General features: G+C 40.5%; 1 protein-coding gene across 1 annotated transcript in view; it reads right to left on the bottom strand.

Annotated features, from left to right (window-relative positions):
* Nucleotides 1-15707, bottom strand: part of HTT (huntingtin) — a 150342-nt gene that overhangs the window by 95621 nt on the left and 39014 nt on the right. Inside the window, exons 12-22 of the mRNA XM_012002185.1 lie at nt 13893-14016; nt 13516-13634; nt 12287-12398; nt 11909-12046; nt 10962-11120; nt 10771-10868; nt 9147-9286; nt 7698-7761; nt 7337-7437; nt 2819-2965; nt 599-719 (exon numbers count right to left, since the gene is read on the bottom strand). Of these exons, the coding sequence (XP_011857575.1) occupies nt 599-719; nt 2819-2965; nt 7337-7437; nt 7698-7761; nt 9147-9286; nt 10771-10868; nt 10962-11120; nt 11909-12046; nt 12287-12398; nt 13516-13634; nt 13893-14016 (1323 nt within the window). The remainder of the gene's footprint in view (nt 1-598; nt 720-2818; nt 2966-7336; nt 7438-7697; nt 7762-9146; nt 9287-10770; nt 10869-10961; nt 11121-11908; nt 12047-12286; nt 12399-13515; nt 13635-13892; nt 14017-15707) is intronic.

Consider the following 15707-nt stretch of genomic DNA (forward strand, 5'->3'; position numbering starts at 1 on the left):
CTGATACATTACCAATGCAGGTGACAGTAGTTTTCTTTCTCTTTTTTTTTTTTGGAAACAAAGTCTCGCTCTGTTGCACAGGCTGGAGTGCAGTGGCTCGATCTCGGCTCACTGCAAGCTCTGCCTCCCACGTTCAAGCGATTCTCCTGCCTCGGCCTCCTGAGTAGCTGGGATTACAGGCACCCGCCACCACGCCCAGCTAATTTTTGTATTTTTAGTAGAGATGGGTTTCACCATGTTGGCCAGGCTGGTCTTGAACTCCTGACATCAAGTGAGCCCCCCACCTCGGCTTCCCAAAGTGCTGGGATTACAGGTGTGAGCCACCACGCCTGGCTTATTTTCATTTTTATGTCTTCCTAAATTGGCTGAATTTTTTTACTTTTGGCATGTATTACTTTAATAATCAGAAAAAAATAGTTATTTACATTCCTGGAGTAAGCTAAGATCCTTTTCACAGAAACACAATTTCTTAGCAAGCCCCACAGATAAGTAAGAGCTCTAATACAAGCACCTCACCATAAGATGACCATACAACTAACTGGCCATACAAGTTACAAAAAATTATTATAATTTCATTAAGACCAATCAAGAAACTTACAGTGAGTGCTCTCGTGGTTGATGTGATCAGTTCGTGAGAAACTGCTGCAATAACTCTTGAAAGGTTATTTTCCATAGTGACATCTGTTATGCTTGGTAGTAGGTTATAGCCTCTGTATATTCTAATAAGAAAAATACAGAGACTTAAAATATACTATTAAAACATATCTTTTTAAAGATCAAATGGCATTTAAAAGTTTAAGATTAAAGATTAAAAGAAGTTAAGCAGTCTCAACTTTTAAGTGAAAGAGGGGCTGAAAATAAATTTTGATCATTATGCCATAACAATGGCTGAATTTATTCCCTCCCTTCCTCCCAGTCTGCCCCAAACACTTTCGCTGCAGCCACACTCCCCTTACAGCATTGCCTACTATCTCTAAGTTGAAATAAATGCTTCATGAAGTTACTCCTGCTTCCAAGAAAAAAAATTCCTTTCTCCACTTCTGAGCTCCCATGGCACTTTTCTGCATTCCCTTCACAGCACATGTAAATTTCTATCCCCCATTATAGTTATATTCAAACTCTAATTCCTTTAGAACACATGGAAAAAAGGCAAAAAATAAAAATAATACCCCAATGGTTTGAATAAAGCCAATCTGATTTTGTATCCCTCACAGTGTCTCGTCCACAGAGACGCTCAACAAAACTAAGGAGATTATGATTTTAAGTTAACACACGAATGCTAACAGAATAGGGAGCTAAGCAGCACACTCTGCTACACAATTGGGAATCGTATCTATCACGCAAGTCCCAATTAAGCACTGTTGAATTGTGAAGAGGCCTGCTGAAGTTTGGAACTGGGAAACTTTTCAAAGTAGTAGTAACCAATTTTAATGATATCTCAGTTGGCATCTATTAATAAATATTCATCTTCTGAAATGACATTAAGAAGCAACAATTTATTCTAAGCCTATCAAATTCCTGATAATCAAATATTCTTTCACTGTTTCTGCTTATCTTAAAGGAGTATTTGTCCTGAATCTTTTCAAAGAGAGAAAATGCCAGTTCTGAGTTTAAACAAAGGAATTATCTGAAGGGGAAATATTAAGGTGGCCAAAGAAAACGTTTCCATGTGTTTTTGTTGTTGTTGTTTTGTGGCTTTTTTTTTTTTTTTTTTTTGAGACAGTCTCACTCTGTAGCCCAAGCTGGAGTGCAATGGCACCATCTCGGCTCAATGCAACCTCTGCCTCCAGGGCTCAAGTGATTCTCATCCCCCAGCTTCCCAAGTAGCTGGGATTACAGGTGCCCACCATCACGCCTGGCTAATTTTTTATGTTTTACTAGAGGCAAGTTTTGCCATGTTGCCCAGGGTGGTCTTGAACTCTTGAACTCAGGCAACCTGCCCGCCTGGGCCTCCCAAAGTGCTAGGATTACAGGTGTGAGCCACCACGCCCGACCTTCCATGTGTTTTTTAAAGCAGTCTTTACATGAAAAAAAGATGTTATGTATTCAGGAATTATGACTTTGAAATGTGATAAGCTGAGTTCCTAATTCAGAAAAAAAGCATCAAGTGATCATTTAAGCTTAGAAGTCATCTAGTCCAAATTCTATAAAATACTGTTACTCAGCAGAAAAAGAGTATCATATAAAGCCAATTTTTAAAATAACATTTAAAAGACAAAATTGAAAAGCACAAGTCTAATCCTTCTGCAATCTCCTTTGCAAGCTAGAATTCTGAAGATTATAGCTTCATTAAAGCACTCTGTCCTACTCACCTAAGAATCAGGTAAGCATGGGATATATGTGGCCATTTGACGCTATATTCAAAAGCTCCACAACCAATGTGAAGGAGAGTCATTGCAAATCACAGAACTAGTGGATAGCCCTAAATAACACTGACTTTAATAGCCCGCTCACCTACAAATCAACAGGCATGATAGAATACAATCCTCTTTAAAGGTAACACAACTAAAGTGAAAATTTTTTAACAGATAATACGTAAGTGTCACACACAAAAATATAACTATCAGCACATGAAATGTAATAAACGATTAAAAGATTTATAGTGTCACAGCTGTGTGATTGTGGCAGGGCTTAAATACAGAGGTGGTGTGGTCAATCCTCAGAATGACAATATCCTATCAAAGGAATGACCTACACTCAAACATCCTGAGCTAAAGCTTTTTTCTAGAAAATAAAATGTTTTCAATTAAAGCCTAAAGAAAGGCATCAGGAAAGGGCATTTTCCCGACAATGTGAGGACGCCACCGGGTCAGCATACCTGGTTATTGTGCTGACGGAGAAATGAGATGGCGGCTGCGTCTCATGCATGAGAAGTTTCAGGTAAACACTGCTTTGATCTCTTGCCACGGCCACTACTGGGTCAGCTTGTCCTTGGTCACATTTATAAAACAGCTTTGGGACAAGCCTAACACAAAAGTAAGGTTAATTTGCTTAAGAAAGTAGATGAAACTCACCTGTGATAGACCACCCTCCCTGCAGGTGGCTAAGCCAACACCTCTGGTTACCAGCAAACACCACTTCTCGCCCCCTTTCTCAGGTAGCATTCTTCAAGCACGTGACAGCATCGTCTCCAATCTCAGGGTCACTCTCTGATGCACCCACTCTGACATAACTGGGTGCTGTATTTTCTTTTTTCTTTTTTTGAGACAGACTCTCACTCTGTTGCCCAGGCTGGAGTGCAGTGGCACAATCTTGGCTCACTGCAACCTCTGCCATCCAGGTTCAAGTGATTCTCCTGTCTCAGCCTCCTGAGTAGCGGGATTACAGGTGCCTGCCAACACACCTGGCTAATTTTTGTAGTTTTAGTAGAGACGGGGTTTCACCACCTTGGCCAGGCTGGTCTTGAACTCTTGAACTCCTGACTTCATGATCCACCTGCCTCAGCCTCCCAAAGTGCTGGGATTACAGGCGTGAGCCCCCGTGCCCCGCCGGGTGCTGTACTTTCTTTTGTCTGTCATAAAATTAAGTCCCTTTTTATTCACACTATTAAATGTTTTAATTAAAAACCAACTTTGAAAGTTCTCTTTCTAAACCTTTTAATCAACATCAACAAGTGCTGAACATCTGTCCACAGAGTACTGAGCACGGAGCAGGTCTGAGTGCCAGTTGCATCCCTTAGGCACTTTTGCAATTCTGTCTGCAAAATTGTCCCAAACACTCCCAGATGGCAAAGCTTAAGCTGAGATTCCTAACAAATCTAAACTGAATTCAAATGCAGAACATGGGTAATATTTTCCTACAAAAACAAAAGGGCTTATATCTGCCATCATTACTCAGTAATACTTTTAGAAACAATCAACTATTTTATCATATTGGTCTGCAAACCGCAATATCTTTAATTGAAGTCTTTTTCCTCATGGAGACTTGATCATGAGTATAATTTTTTCTGGAATATAAGAAGTAACTATTGGCTGGGTAGGGTGGCTCACGCCTGTAATCCCAGCACTCTGGGAAGCCGAGACGGGGAACCGCTTGAGACCAGGAGTTCAAGACCAGCCTGGCCAACATGGCGAAACCCCATCTCTACTAAAGATATAAAAATTGGCCGGGCATGGTGGTACATTCCTGTAATCCCAGCTACTTGGGGGGCTGAGGCAGGAAAATCGCTTGAACCCAGGAGGCAATAGTTGCAATGAGCCAAGATTCCACCACTGCACTCCAGCCTGGGTGACAGGGCGAGACTGTCACCACAAACAAACAAATAAAAAGAAGTTGCGGCCGGGCGCGGTGGCTCAAGCCTGTAATCCCAGCACTTTGGGAGGCCGAGATGGGTGGATCACGAGGTCAGGAGATCAAGACCATCCTGGCTAACACGGTGAAACCCCGTCTCTACTAAAAAATACAAAAACTAGCCGGGCGAGGTGGCGGCGCCTGTAGTCCCAGCTACTCGGGAGGCTGAGGCAGGAGAATGGCGTGAATCCGGGAGGCGGAGCTTGCAGTGAGCTGAGATCTGGCCACTGCACTCCAGCCTGGGCGACAGAGCAAGACTTCATCTCAAAAAAAAAATAAAAATAAAAATAAAAAAATAAAAAGAAGTTGCTATCATTTGCAGAAAATGGTAAAGCTGCAAAATTTCTGAACAGGCAAGTCATACGAACCTTTAAGTAAATGAAAAGTGTGTCTCACAAGTAATCAAAGAAATGCAAATTACAATGACGAAAACGAAAAAGAATATGCACCAAAATGTAACTTTGGTTTTCTTTCAGTAGTTTCATTATAAAGATTATTTCCTTTTTTATATTTTCCTTAAATTTTGTTCATTTAACATGTATTACTTTCAAAAGAAGGTAAGTTATTTTAAAAAGAAATGTCAGCTGGGTGTGGTAGCTCACGCCTGTAATCCCAGCACTTTGGAAGGCCAAGGCAGGTAGATCACTTGAGGTCAAGAGTTTGAGACCAGTCTGGCCAACATGGTGAAACCCCATCTCTACCAAAAAATACAAAAATTAGCTGGCAGTGGTGGCTCTCCCCTGTAATTCCAGCTTCTTGGGAGGCTGAGGTGGGAGAATCACTTGAACCTGGGAGGCAGAAACTGCAGTAAGCTAGATGGCACCACCGCACTCCAGTCTGGGCATCATAGAGTGAGACCCTATCTCAAAAAAAAAAAAAAAATAAAGAGAAGTATCAACTTCTGCCCAAAAAACTGATATATATTTAACTTTTTTTGAAATATTTGTATTGGTGAGAAGAATCAGGCACAATCACATTCTGGTAGTGGGAGTATACTTTGGTATGTTTCTGCTGTATGTTCTAAGTGGGAGCTGAGCTGTGAGTACGCAAGGGCATACACAGTGGTATAATGCACATTGGAGACTCACAAGGCGGGAGGCTGGGAGGAAGGTGAGGGACAGAAAACTACATATTGGGTACAAGATACACTACTTGGGTGACAAGTGTACTAAAATCTCAGACTTCACCATGCAACCAAAATTCAGCCATGTAACCAAAAACCACTTGTACCCCAAAAACTACTGAAATTTTTCTTAAAATGTGTATATGTCGAAAGAAAGAAAGAGAAAGAGAAAGACAAGAAAGAAAGGACAAACGATGGTATGTATCTGAAGAGCAGTTTCACAGTAAGTACCAAAAATTATTTTAAAATCCACTTCTAGGTTATCCACTCAAGAGAAATGAAAACATGCCTATACAAAATCTTGTAGGCAAATGTTCACAGTACCATAATTCATAAATTGGCCAAAACATGAACTCAATAATATCCATCTGATGGATAGATAAAATATAGCATTATTCATATAATACTCTCACCAATAAAAATGAACAAACTACCGATACATGCTACAACAAGACCCAATCTCAAAATTAAGTAAAAGAAGCCAAATGCAAAAGTCCATTTATACTATGACCCCAGTTCTATAAAATGTCCAGAAAATACAAATCTTTGTTTTCAGACAGAGTCTCTCTCTGCTGCCCAGGCTGGAATGCAGTGGCACGATCTCTGCTCACTGCCAACTTTGCCTCCCACGTTCAAGCGATTCTCCTGCCTCAGCCTCCCAAGTAGCTGGGATTACAGATGCCCGCCACCACACCCGACTAATTTTTGTATTGTTAGCACAGACAGGGTTTCACCATGTTGGCCAGGCTGGTCTTGAACTCCTGACCTCAAGAGATCCACCCACCTTGGCCTCCCAAAGTGCTGGGAGTAAAGGCGTGAGCCACCGTGCCTGACGAAAACACAAATCTTAAGGGACAGAAAATAGATGAGTGGCTGCCTAGGAGTGGGGGTGGGAACCGGAGGTTACTGCAATGGGCTCAAGGACCTTTGGGGTGATAGAAATGGGATAAAATTGAAGTTTACTATACACTCAAAACGAGTAGGTTTCAAGAAATGTAAATTATACCGCCATAAAGCTATTAGAAAATTTGTTTTAAATTCAAAGCCTGGCCAGGCATGGTGGTTCACACCTGTAATCCCAGCACTTTGGGAGGCCGAGGCAGGTGGATCATGGGGTCAGGAGTTTGAGACCAGCCTGGCCAATCTGGTGAAACCCTGTCTCTACTAAAAATACAAAAATTAGCTGGGTGTGGTGGTGTGCACCTGTAATCCCGGCTACTCGGGGGGCTGAGGCAGGAGAATAGCTTAGGAGGCGGAGGTTGCAGTGAGCCGAGATCGCGCTTGGGCAAACGAACAAGACTCTGCCTCAAAAAAAAAAAAAAAAAAAAAAAAAAAAATTCAAAGCCTGGGCTGCTAACTCAACTTCCAGGAATTCTCGGAAAAAGAAAATTATACACAAATATTTACGTACAATAGTTAATTGCCAAAAAAAATTTATGTAAAATTTTATCACAATCACATAGTAAAACAATGACCCATAACTAAAATTACTGTTTCATAAGAGAAAAATGCTAATAAAATATTTAGTGAAAATTAGGTTACACAATTGCATGTAATTTTGACCCCATTTTGAATAAGAAACTCATAAAAAGTATACAGCAAAATATTAACAGCGATTACTTCCAGGTGGTAGCAGAATTGAAGGTGATTTTTTTTCTTCTTAGTGCTATTCTCTATAGTCCAAATTTTTACAATGAAAATGCATTACTTTTTACAATGGATGGTTAGTATTTTGTTTTTTTTATTATAATTTTAGACTTTTTTGGATTTTTTTTTCTTGATAGTTTAAGAACAGAATAGCTGAAATGAGCTCAGATTCAGGAATACTGCTCTCCATCCTTTGAATTCTTCCCTCTCTTTCCATGCTCATACCTTTTAGTACTTCAACCAAAAAAGTAAAAGAGATAAAATACTGGTAAATACCTAATTAATGATGCTGCAGCAACATGTCGCACCCTGGGGTCTTCATCCCCAAGCAAATGGATGACAACATTATTGAGCACTCGTTCTTGCAGCTTTAAAAGCTTTAGAGAGAAGGATAATAAAAATAAACATAATCTTGTATTTGACTAAATTTTAGGTAAGATATTTTGGAAAGCTAGTGAGAAAGAACTCAACATTGCTAGACTTAAATCCATATGACACAATTATAACTTTCATGATATAAACTGTGAAATAAACAGATCTAAAATACGATGAATGCATTTAGAGAAATTCCACAAGGAAAGCCTCACTTTCACCTCCTTGAAGGTAAAACAGTATCTCACAAAAATAAGCCGCTTACCCCTGTATAATGATGAGCCCCTCTGTGTAAGTTTTCTGCTTTTGCCTCCAAAAAGCTCACCAGCCTAACAAAAGAGCACATTTAACAATGAAATCATTTAGTTACTCAGTAAACACTTTCTGCCAGCTTGCTTCAGAGCAGGCTCAGTCAGGCGCCCTGGAAGGCCCTTGGGCAGCACTTACTCAAGACAACAGAAAAGGCCGATGGCTTTAAACCAATAGAGGTGGCATTCCTCTCACAACTCCAGACTCAATAAGATAGCACTCAGTAAACTGTTTTTCTTTTTCTTCAAAATAAATACTATTTCAAAACACTCTGTAAGTCCCGTACAGAACTGGCTCAAACCAAAGAAGGGGCGAGTTGGGCCCTGCATAACCTGCTATCTTGCTGCCCACTCACGCATGCTCAGCGCCCCTATCTGTGGGTGGAGCCGAGAACAGTCCCAGATTTATAAACATTCTAAGGATTAAATAAAGTAACCCACAAGGGCTCTATAAAAGGTGGCTTGGGGGGAAAAACAAAAACAAAAACAAAAACACCTGAATTATAAAAATTTCCCTTCTAAAACAAAGTACTGACAGAAAATTTCTCCTGCCAAAACTTTACTCTTAGAAAATGAAAGTTCCAACACAGCTCACGTTTTTTGTTTTTTTTTTTTTTGAGACGGAGTCTCGCTCTGTCACCAGGCTGAAGTGCAACGGCCATGATCTTGGCTCACTGCAACCACAGCTCACATTTTTTAATTGCAACAAAATATAAACCAGGTGTCTTACCTAGGTTCAGTATAATGATGAGTATATTCTATTTAAACAAGCAGAATTAACAAAAGCTACATTTTTTAAAAAGTTTAAGACAAAGATGAAAAATTCTAAGCTCTTTTATTCTTACTATCCAGAACACTTAAATGACTAGGACTATCCAAAAAAAAAAAAACTACTCTTCTATTTATCTTTTAAAATTCTAGGCCAGGTACAGTGGCTCATGCCTGTAATCCCAGCACTTTGGGAGGCCAAGATTGGAGGATCAATCGAGCTCAGGAGTTTGAGACCAGCCTGGGCAACATAGCAAGACCCCATTTCTACAAAAAATAAAATATTAGCCAGTGTGATGGCACACACCTATTGTCCTAGCTAACCGGGAGGCTGAGGCAGGAGGACCACTCGAGTCCTGGAGTTCAAAGCTGCAGTGAGCTATGACTGTGCTACTGCATCCAAGCCTGGGCAACAGAGCAAGATCATGTCTCTAAATAAATAATAAAATAAAATAAAATCCACGCATAGGGCAAAGTTCAGCAAAAAGCCACTGGGAGGAGAAAATCACTGTCATCTACCTAAACCACTCAGATTTCTGATGCGCAGGGTACTTGATAACATCATTCCTTACACCAAGTGACCCCAGGACTTTCAATTGAGCTTAGTTCATGAAATCTAATGGACGTGACTCACTTACCTGAAGTCAATCTCCGCAAGGGTTTCCAGAAGCTCTGTCCTCACCAGCCAATAGGAACTGTTCCTCAGAGTCAGCACGTCGATGATCAGCTGCAGTCCTAACTCACTGTAGCTGCTGCTGCAGAGACTCATGACACAATGCTGGAACACAAGGTCCGAGGCAAGAGGGCAGTAGGTTAGTCCCACTCAGTACCCGCGTCTTGACGGTTTGAGAACTGTCAGTCTTCAACACACAACGTTCTGGATTTAACTGCAACCAGGATGTTGCACTTTTCCCACACCTCTCAAGAACATTGATGGCATATATTTTATCTCAGTAAATACAAGCTTAAAAGTGAATATGTCCCTTTCACATAACTGGTTCTTTTTTTCTTCCATTTCTGCTTATGTCATGGTTTCAGTTCTCAAACGGCAACTTCACAAACATTGATCAGTTACAAAGGGGCCTGCCGCACAGCTCCAACACCACTTCTAAATAAATCGCAGACCCAGGGTAGGAACGAGGGACCTACACCAAGGACCACCCCACTATATCACTATGTACTCCAAGGCACGGGAGAACAGAACAGAACCCTACTGCTGTACGCCTCCCCTGCAGCCTCAGGCACCCAGGGGCACCATCACATGCATGGCTGACACATAGACCCCCAGCTAGCCACGAGACTGAGCTGTTAGCACGCTTCCTTCTGCTCAACACAGACACAACTGACTGAAACAAAACCTGGAAACTAGGGAAAAATTACTGTCAGGCATGACATTTTAAAAGGGGGAGGTATCGCACAAATTTGACAATTCTAAGTTTTTTGCTTTGATTTTTACTAGTTAATTTTGACTCTTGTTGACTGGCCAGTTGTGACTTACGAGCCAGCTGGTATGGAAAGGTTCAACATGCTATCACTTAAAGAACTGGGGCTATTCCACTTCATACAAACACAGAGGTTGAGTAAATAATCCCTAAGGCTCACTTTAACTCTTACTACACTATGGGCCTAACACACTGGTTTTTGGGGTTTTTTTTAATTCAACGGATTATTATTACTATTATTTTTGAGACAGTCTCACTCCGTTGCCCAGGCTAGAGGGCAGTGATGCAGCCACGCCTCACTGCAGCCTTCATCTCCGGGGCTCAAGTAATCCCCCCACCTCAGCCTCCCGAGTAGCTGAGACTACAGGTATGCACCACCACGCCCAGTTAATTTTTTTTTTCTTTTTAATTTTCTGTAGAGACAGGATCAACCATGTTGCCCATAGTCTTGAACTCCTGGGCTCAAGCAATCCTTCCACCTTGGCCTCCCAAAGTGCTCAGTTTACAGGCATGAGTCACCGTGCCCAGCATATTCAACAGACTTTACATGTAATGATAGGTTATTTCTAAATATATCCTTAGGGAAGAAGTCTATTTCAAACAAATATTCTGAGAATTAAAACTTAAACTGAAGTTTATGAAGCATTAACTTTACTGGCAATGTTTTCTTTCTAAAGCTAAGAGATGGATACGTGGTGGATACTACTGGTTACAGCTTTAGAGTGTATGGAAATATTTCCTATGAAGCTCCAATTTTAATTGTAGCAATGATGAAATGTCCACTAAGTGAAGAAATGGTTCCACAGAAGATTATGCTCACCCTCACAGCTGTACAAGCCAGCTTGCAAGTAACAGAAGACTCATCTTTCAGTGTTTTCCGCAGCAAAGGAATGCAATCCGCCAAAGAAAATGTATTTCCTAACCAGAAGAACAAAAAGCAAACATCATCATGTGAACTTAAACCTTAGTACGGATAGCTAGAAAAAACACAGCTGAAAAACTGGCTATTACCTGTCAGGGTTCTAATGGCGCCCATCCAATCTCCCACGTGGAAGCGGGACCTGCTGAGGATGGAGCAGATGAGGGTCCCACAGAGAATGGCAGTGGCTCCTCGAACCTGTGGGTCTCCATGATCGATGTAGTTCAAGATATCTGAGACATATTGTTCCTCTGTGGAGATAAATTGCCCAGCCATGGAACAATTTCCTACTATCAACTTTCTAACTCAAAACAAAAGCTTAATTCTCAGGAAAGAGAAAAAGAGGTATGAAGAGAAGATCCAAATTCAGAAATGACTTCACTATAATAACCCTAAGTGATTAAAAAAAAAAAAAAGTTTCAGGATTTAAGGATTACAGATTCATCATACTGCCAATATGTCCTCAATACCACAGACTTTCTGGATTATAATTCTAGGCTGTCAGATAGTAAATCTGATTAAAATTCCAGATTCCACTTAAAAAAAGACTAGAAAAAACCCTATACATAAACCCTTACCTCATATAAATTCAAAAACACAAGTGTACCCTCTCACCCAAAGAAAGAGAGCGAGCGAGAAGGCTCCACAATAAGCATGGGCAGGGTGCAGACACGGGTCCACTGCTGCCTCAGCCAGTCCTGGTGCCCACTCACCCTGAGTGTGAATGCCTGGCCTGGCAGAGTGTGACTCAGCGCCACCGTGACCATGCACAATTTGTGCTTTAGGTTTAAATCCGATGCGTATATAAGTTGGCTCTTACGTGCTGAGGTTTCTATTTTTTTCCTCTACAGGTTTCATCTAAAGAGAAACCATGAAACAAAGAACTTCACTATTCATGTGTTTTCTGAAGAGCTACAACACGGGTCAAATATCCCAAATAAACTCAAAACACCGCTCTAAAACTAAAATAGTCAACACTGAAATCGTTTTTACAATAATGATTAAATCTGAGAAAATAAGATGTGAACTTTTAACATACCAGGGTATTCTGTGGTGTCAAGAGGAACTTTATAGAGTTTGCTGAAGAAAGACTCTGGGTGGAGAGCCACAGCTGCTCCCACACAGCTGAGGGCCAGGGCCTTCACGCTGACCCTCACATCCCGGTCCGGAACCAGCACTGCAAAGAAATCACGCAAGCCACCTTCAGCCTCAAACAACAGATTGTTTTCAAATGAACAAAACCAGACCCAGTAACCTACCTGCTCCCATCATTTCCTCCCTTCCCCTTGGCTAGTGAAAACCAAACTCATCCTCAGATTCTACTGCCTCTGCTGCACACAGTACATAAACAGGCACCAAGTTGACCTCTGAAACCTAGTTATTTCCTTCAACTCTGCACGTCCCCTTTTGTACTCACCATTTTTTCCCCCTGTTAGCAAAAACGAAGCAGATAAAAGGCGGACACAATGGACAAGAGGTGCAGAATCATCATCAGTGGACTGTCCGATGTCACCTTTGATGCGGCAAGGCTAGAAAGGAGACAGTGACACTTGTTTGTCTCATACTCAACCAATACATTCATGCATTAGTTCATTCAACAAATAGTCCTAGAGTAGCACTTACACTGGGTGCTGGGGATAAAGAGATGCCCTGGTCTGTGCTCATATGCACACCTGACCTCACAGAGACGATGGCCAAGCAGAAACAGACAAGTCAGAGGCAGCTGGACACAGGGTCCCAGGGCTGTGGCAGGGGATAAATGCAGCATGCAGGGAGGGTGGGCACAGTAAGAAGGCACCTGACACTAGGCATTCAGGAAAGGTTGCTCTGGAAGCAAAGCATGAGTGGTCTTCTACAGGACAAGCAGAAGCTACTCAGGGAAAGGTAACAGCCTGGGGAAGCCCAAAGCTAAGAGGAAGTGGGCCTGGTAGACAGGGAGATGCCAAAGGCTGTAATTCTGATTGCTGGGAGAAACTGTGAAACGCTATTCCTTGCCCTTGAGGAATTAAAAGTGAAGACAGTTACATTTACATGTAAAAAGGTAATATAAACAGAGACTTTTAAAACAGTTCAATAGAACCAAAACATGGTGCAAGGCCATACGCAGCCATCAAATGAATGGCCCAAGAAATCAGACAAGGAAACACTCAGTACAGAATAGATTTCTCTGGGGCACACTCTCAAAGGAGGCAGAACTCAGGCAATTCTTTTTTTTTTTTTTTTTTTCCCATTAGGAAAGACACAAATTTTTAATTATCTTTTAAAATATTGCTAGATTTTTTTCTTAATAAAGTTTCCAACCAAATTACATTTATAATATACTTGTTTTTCTACATCTAAAAATGCTAATACTCAAAGAAGGTAAACCTCCACCTTATTTAATCCAAGAAGAAATTAATTTTAATTTACAATTTAATAATTAAATTCACAATAAAAGTTATTTCAAGGTATTATAAAATAATTACTTAACGCTGTCGGTAGCACCTGGAAAGGCGGAAAACAACAGGCCTGGGAAGAGCTGGTATTTAAAGGTGAAATTTAAAGGCCCAGGGATGGGAAAGCAATAAAGTAGATAGTAGCCAGGGCGATTTTAAATCCTCACACAAGCTCAGAAACACCCAGTTGTCTCAAGCCTATGTCCCTCACCTTGTTTTCTTGATCACCCGGTTCAGTAGCTTCATCTCTCAACACAAATTTATCAACACTGCTGTCAGAAGGCTGCCTGCTGTGACTCATGTTTTTCAATAAATGTGCTTGTTGAAGAGCTTTAAAAACAGAGAAATCAAGATTAAGTGACAAATTTCCACTTAAAATACAATTACACATTTATGCTAAGATAACTCAAAAGCATAAGATTTAGATGAAGAAAAAGTATAATTATTCCTCAATTGGTCATTTTCATCAGCTATTCAGAACTCAGAAAACAGTATTAAAGGATTTCTTCTTGATAGCAAAGATATAATTAAGATGTCCAGGGCTGAATCCAAGACCACTTTGTAGCGCGTCACCTGTGGTCCACATACCCATGGAAGAGTTCCTGAAGGCCTCCGAGGCTTCATCAGGAAGAACACCTGTGGCTTCCTCATCTTCATCCTGGGGCTGTCCAATCTGCAGGCCCAAATACTGGTTGTCGGTACCGTCTAACACCTAAACGGTTCAAGGGGGGCTGTGAGAATTTTGAAGTGTGATCACCAAGAGACAAGCCCTCCAACATGGAAATGCAACGAAGAAAGAGCACATTTTACACACAGAACACAAATGTACTCATCTGTCATTTATTTCAATGCACAGAAATGTGTGCATGGAAACTGCTAAGAGCTTACTGATCTTCCAATGTGGACATTTCTTTTTAATATAAAAAAGAAAAAACCCATACAAAAATATTTGTCTTCACGAACAAATTTTACAGCAAGTTGGAAATATGAGGACAAAGCTTTTAGACAAAAACCTAACAATATAACAGGTTATCTCCTAAATTGCAAAGACTAAATCTACTGAATTTAGGGCATGGTATTTCATATGTTTAGCCATCAGCTTGGGGCATGATTCCACATCAGAAGTTGTTCCATGTCCACTTGAAATGTCCTGTGTAATTTACCTAAAAAAACTGAGCAATGGACTCTAAAACTACCAGCAAATTATTACCAAAATATTAGTTTGCTAACTATTATACTATTAAGTAAAATACTCAATGATATAAATGTTTTAAATTAAAATCAGAATGTAAAAGCAACTCCAATTCTGGGTATTTAGCCAAAAAAATGGAAAGCAGAGTCTCCAGGAGATATTTGTACACGCATGTTCATAACAGCACGATTCACAATAGCTAAAGCATGAAAGCAATACAAGTGTCCATGGACAGAGAAATGGAAAAGCAAAATGTGGCCTATCCATACAATGGAATAGCATTTGGCCTGAAACATTAGGAAGTTCTAACACAGGCTACAATATGCATGAGCTTTGCAGACATTATGCTAACTAAAACAAATACAGTGTGACTCCTAAAGTATATGAGAACCTAAAGTAGTCAAATTCAGAAGACAGAAAGAAGAATGGTGGTTGCCAGGGACTTGGCGGGGAAGGAGGAATAGAGAGTTCAATGGGAACAGAGCTTCAGTGTCACATGATCAAAAGGTTACACAGATGGGTGGAGCGATGATTCCATGACATTATTTAATTATTTATTCCAGCAAGCTGTATACGTAAAAAATGGTTAAGAAGGTAGATTTTATGTTACACATATTTAACCACAGTTTTTAAAACTGAAAATAAAATGGAGTATAAAACAACATAGACTTGTACCAAACGTTATTAGACTATCCATGAGGGTTTCTTGTCCACTAACTCAGAGATGAGAGGTACTTATACCTATGCTGCTATAAAATGGGAAATGTTGTAAAAGTTTTTTGAAAAGTCAAAAGTTCTTAAAAGAATGCACAGTATTAATCACATTTCATTAAGACCACAGATCTGTTTATAATAGGCTCCTTCAGGATTTTTAAAAATAATTATTTAACCAGGGCCTAAAAAGGCCTTAAAAAATGTAAAATGCACTCAATTTTAGCAGAGTTCACATAATCAACTATTCCAATTTTTTACCTCAGTGTTCAGTGGAAAAGACACTAAGCTGTTCCCTTCAGTGAAGGTATCAGATGAGGTCAAGCTCTCCACTAGTGATCTAAGCTGCGCTGTCATTAGGGGTATTAGACAAGAAGAGAACAAGCAGGAGGGTTCAGGTCTGGGTCTCCAGGGAAGAGCTCAAAAGATGGCAGACAGTAGGGTCGGGCATGGTAGCTCACAAATATAATCCCAATACTTTAGGAGGCCAAGATGGGTGG

This window comes from Mandrillus leucophaeus, unplaced genomic scaffold (genome assembly GCF_000951045.1).
Source record: "Mandrillus leucophaeus isolate KB7577 unplaced genomic scaffold, Mleu.le_1.0 Scaffold68, whole genome shotgun sequence".
Classification (NCBI taxonomy): Eukaryota; Metazoa; Chordata; class Mammalia; order Primates; family Cercopithecidae; genus Mandrillus; species Mandrillus leucophaeus.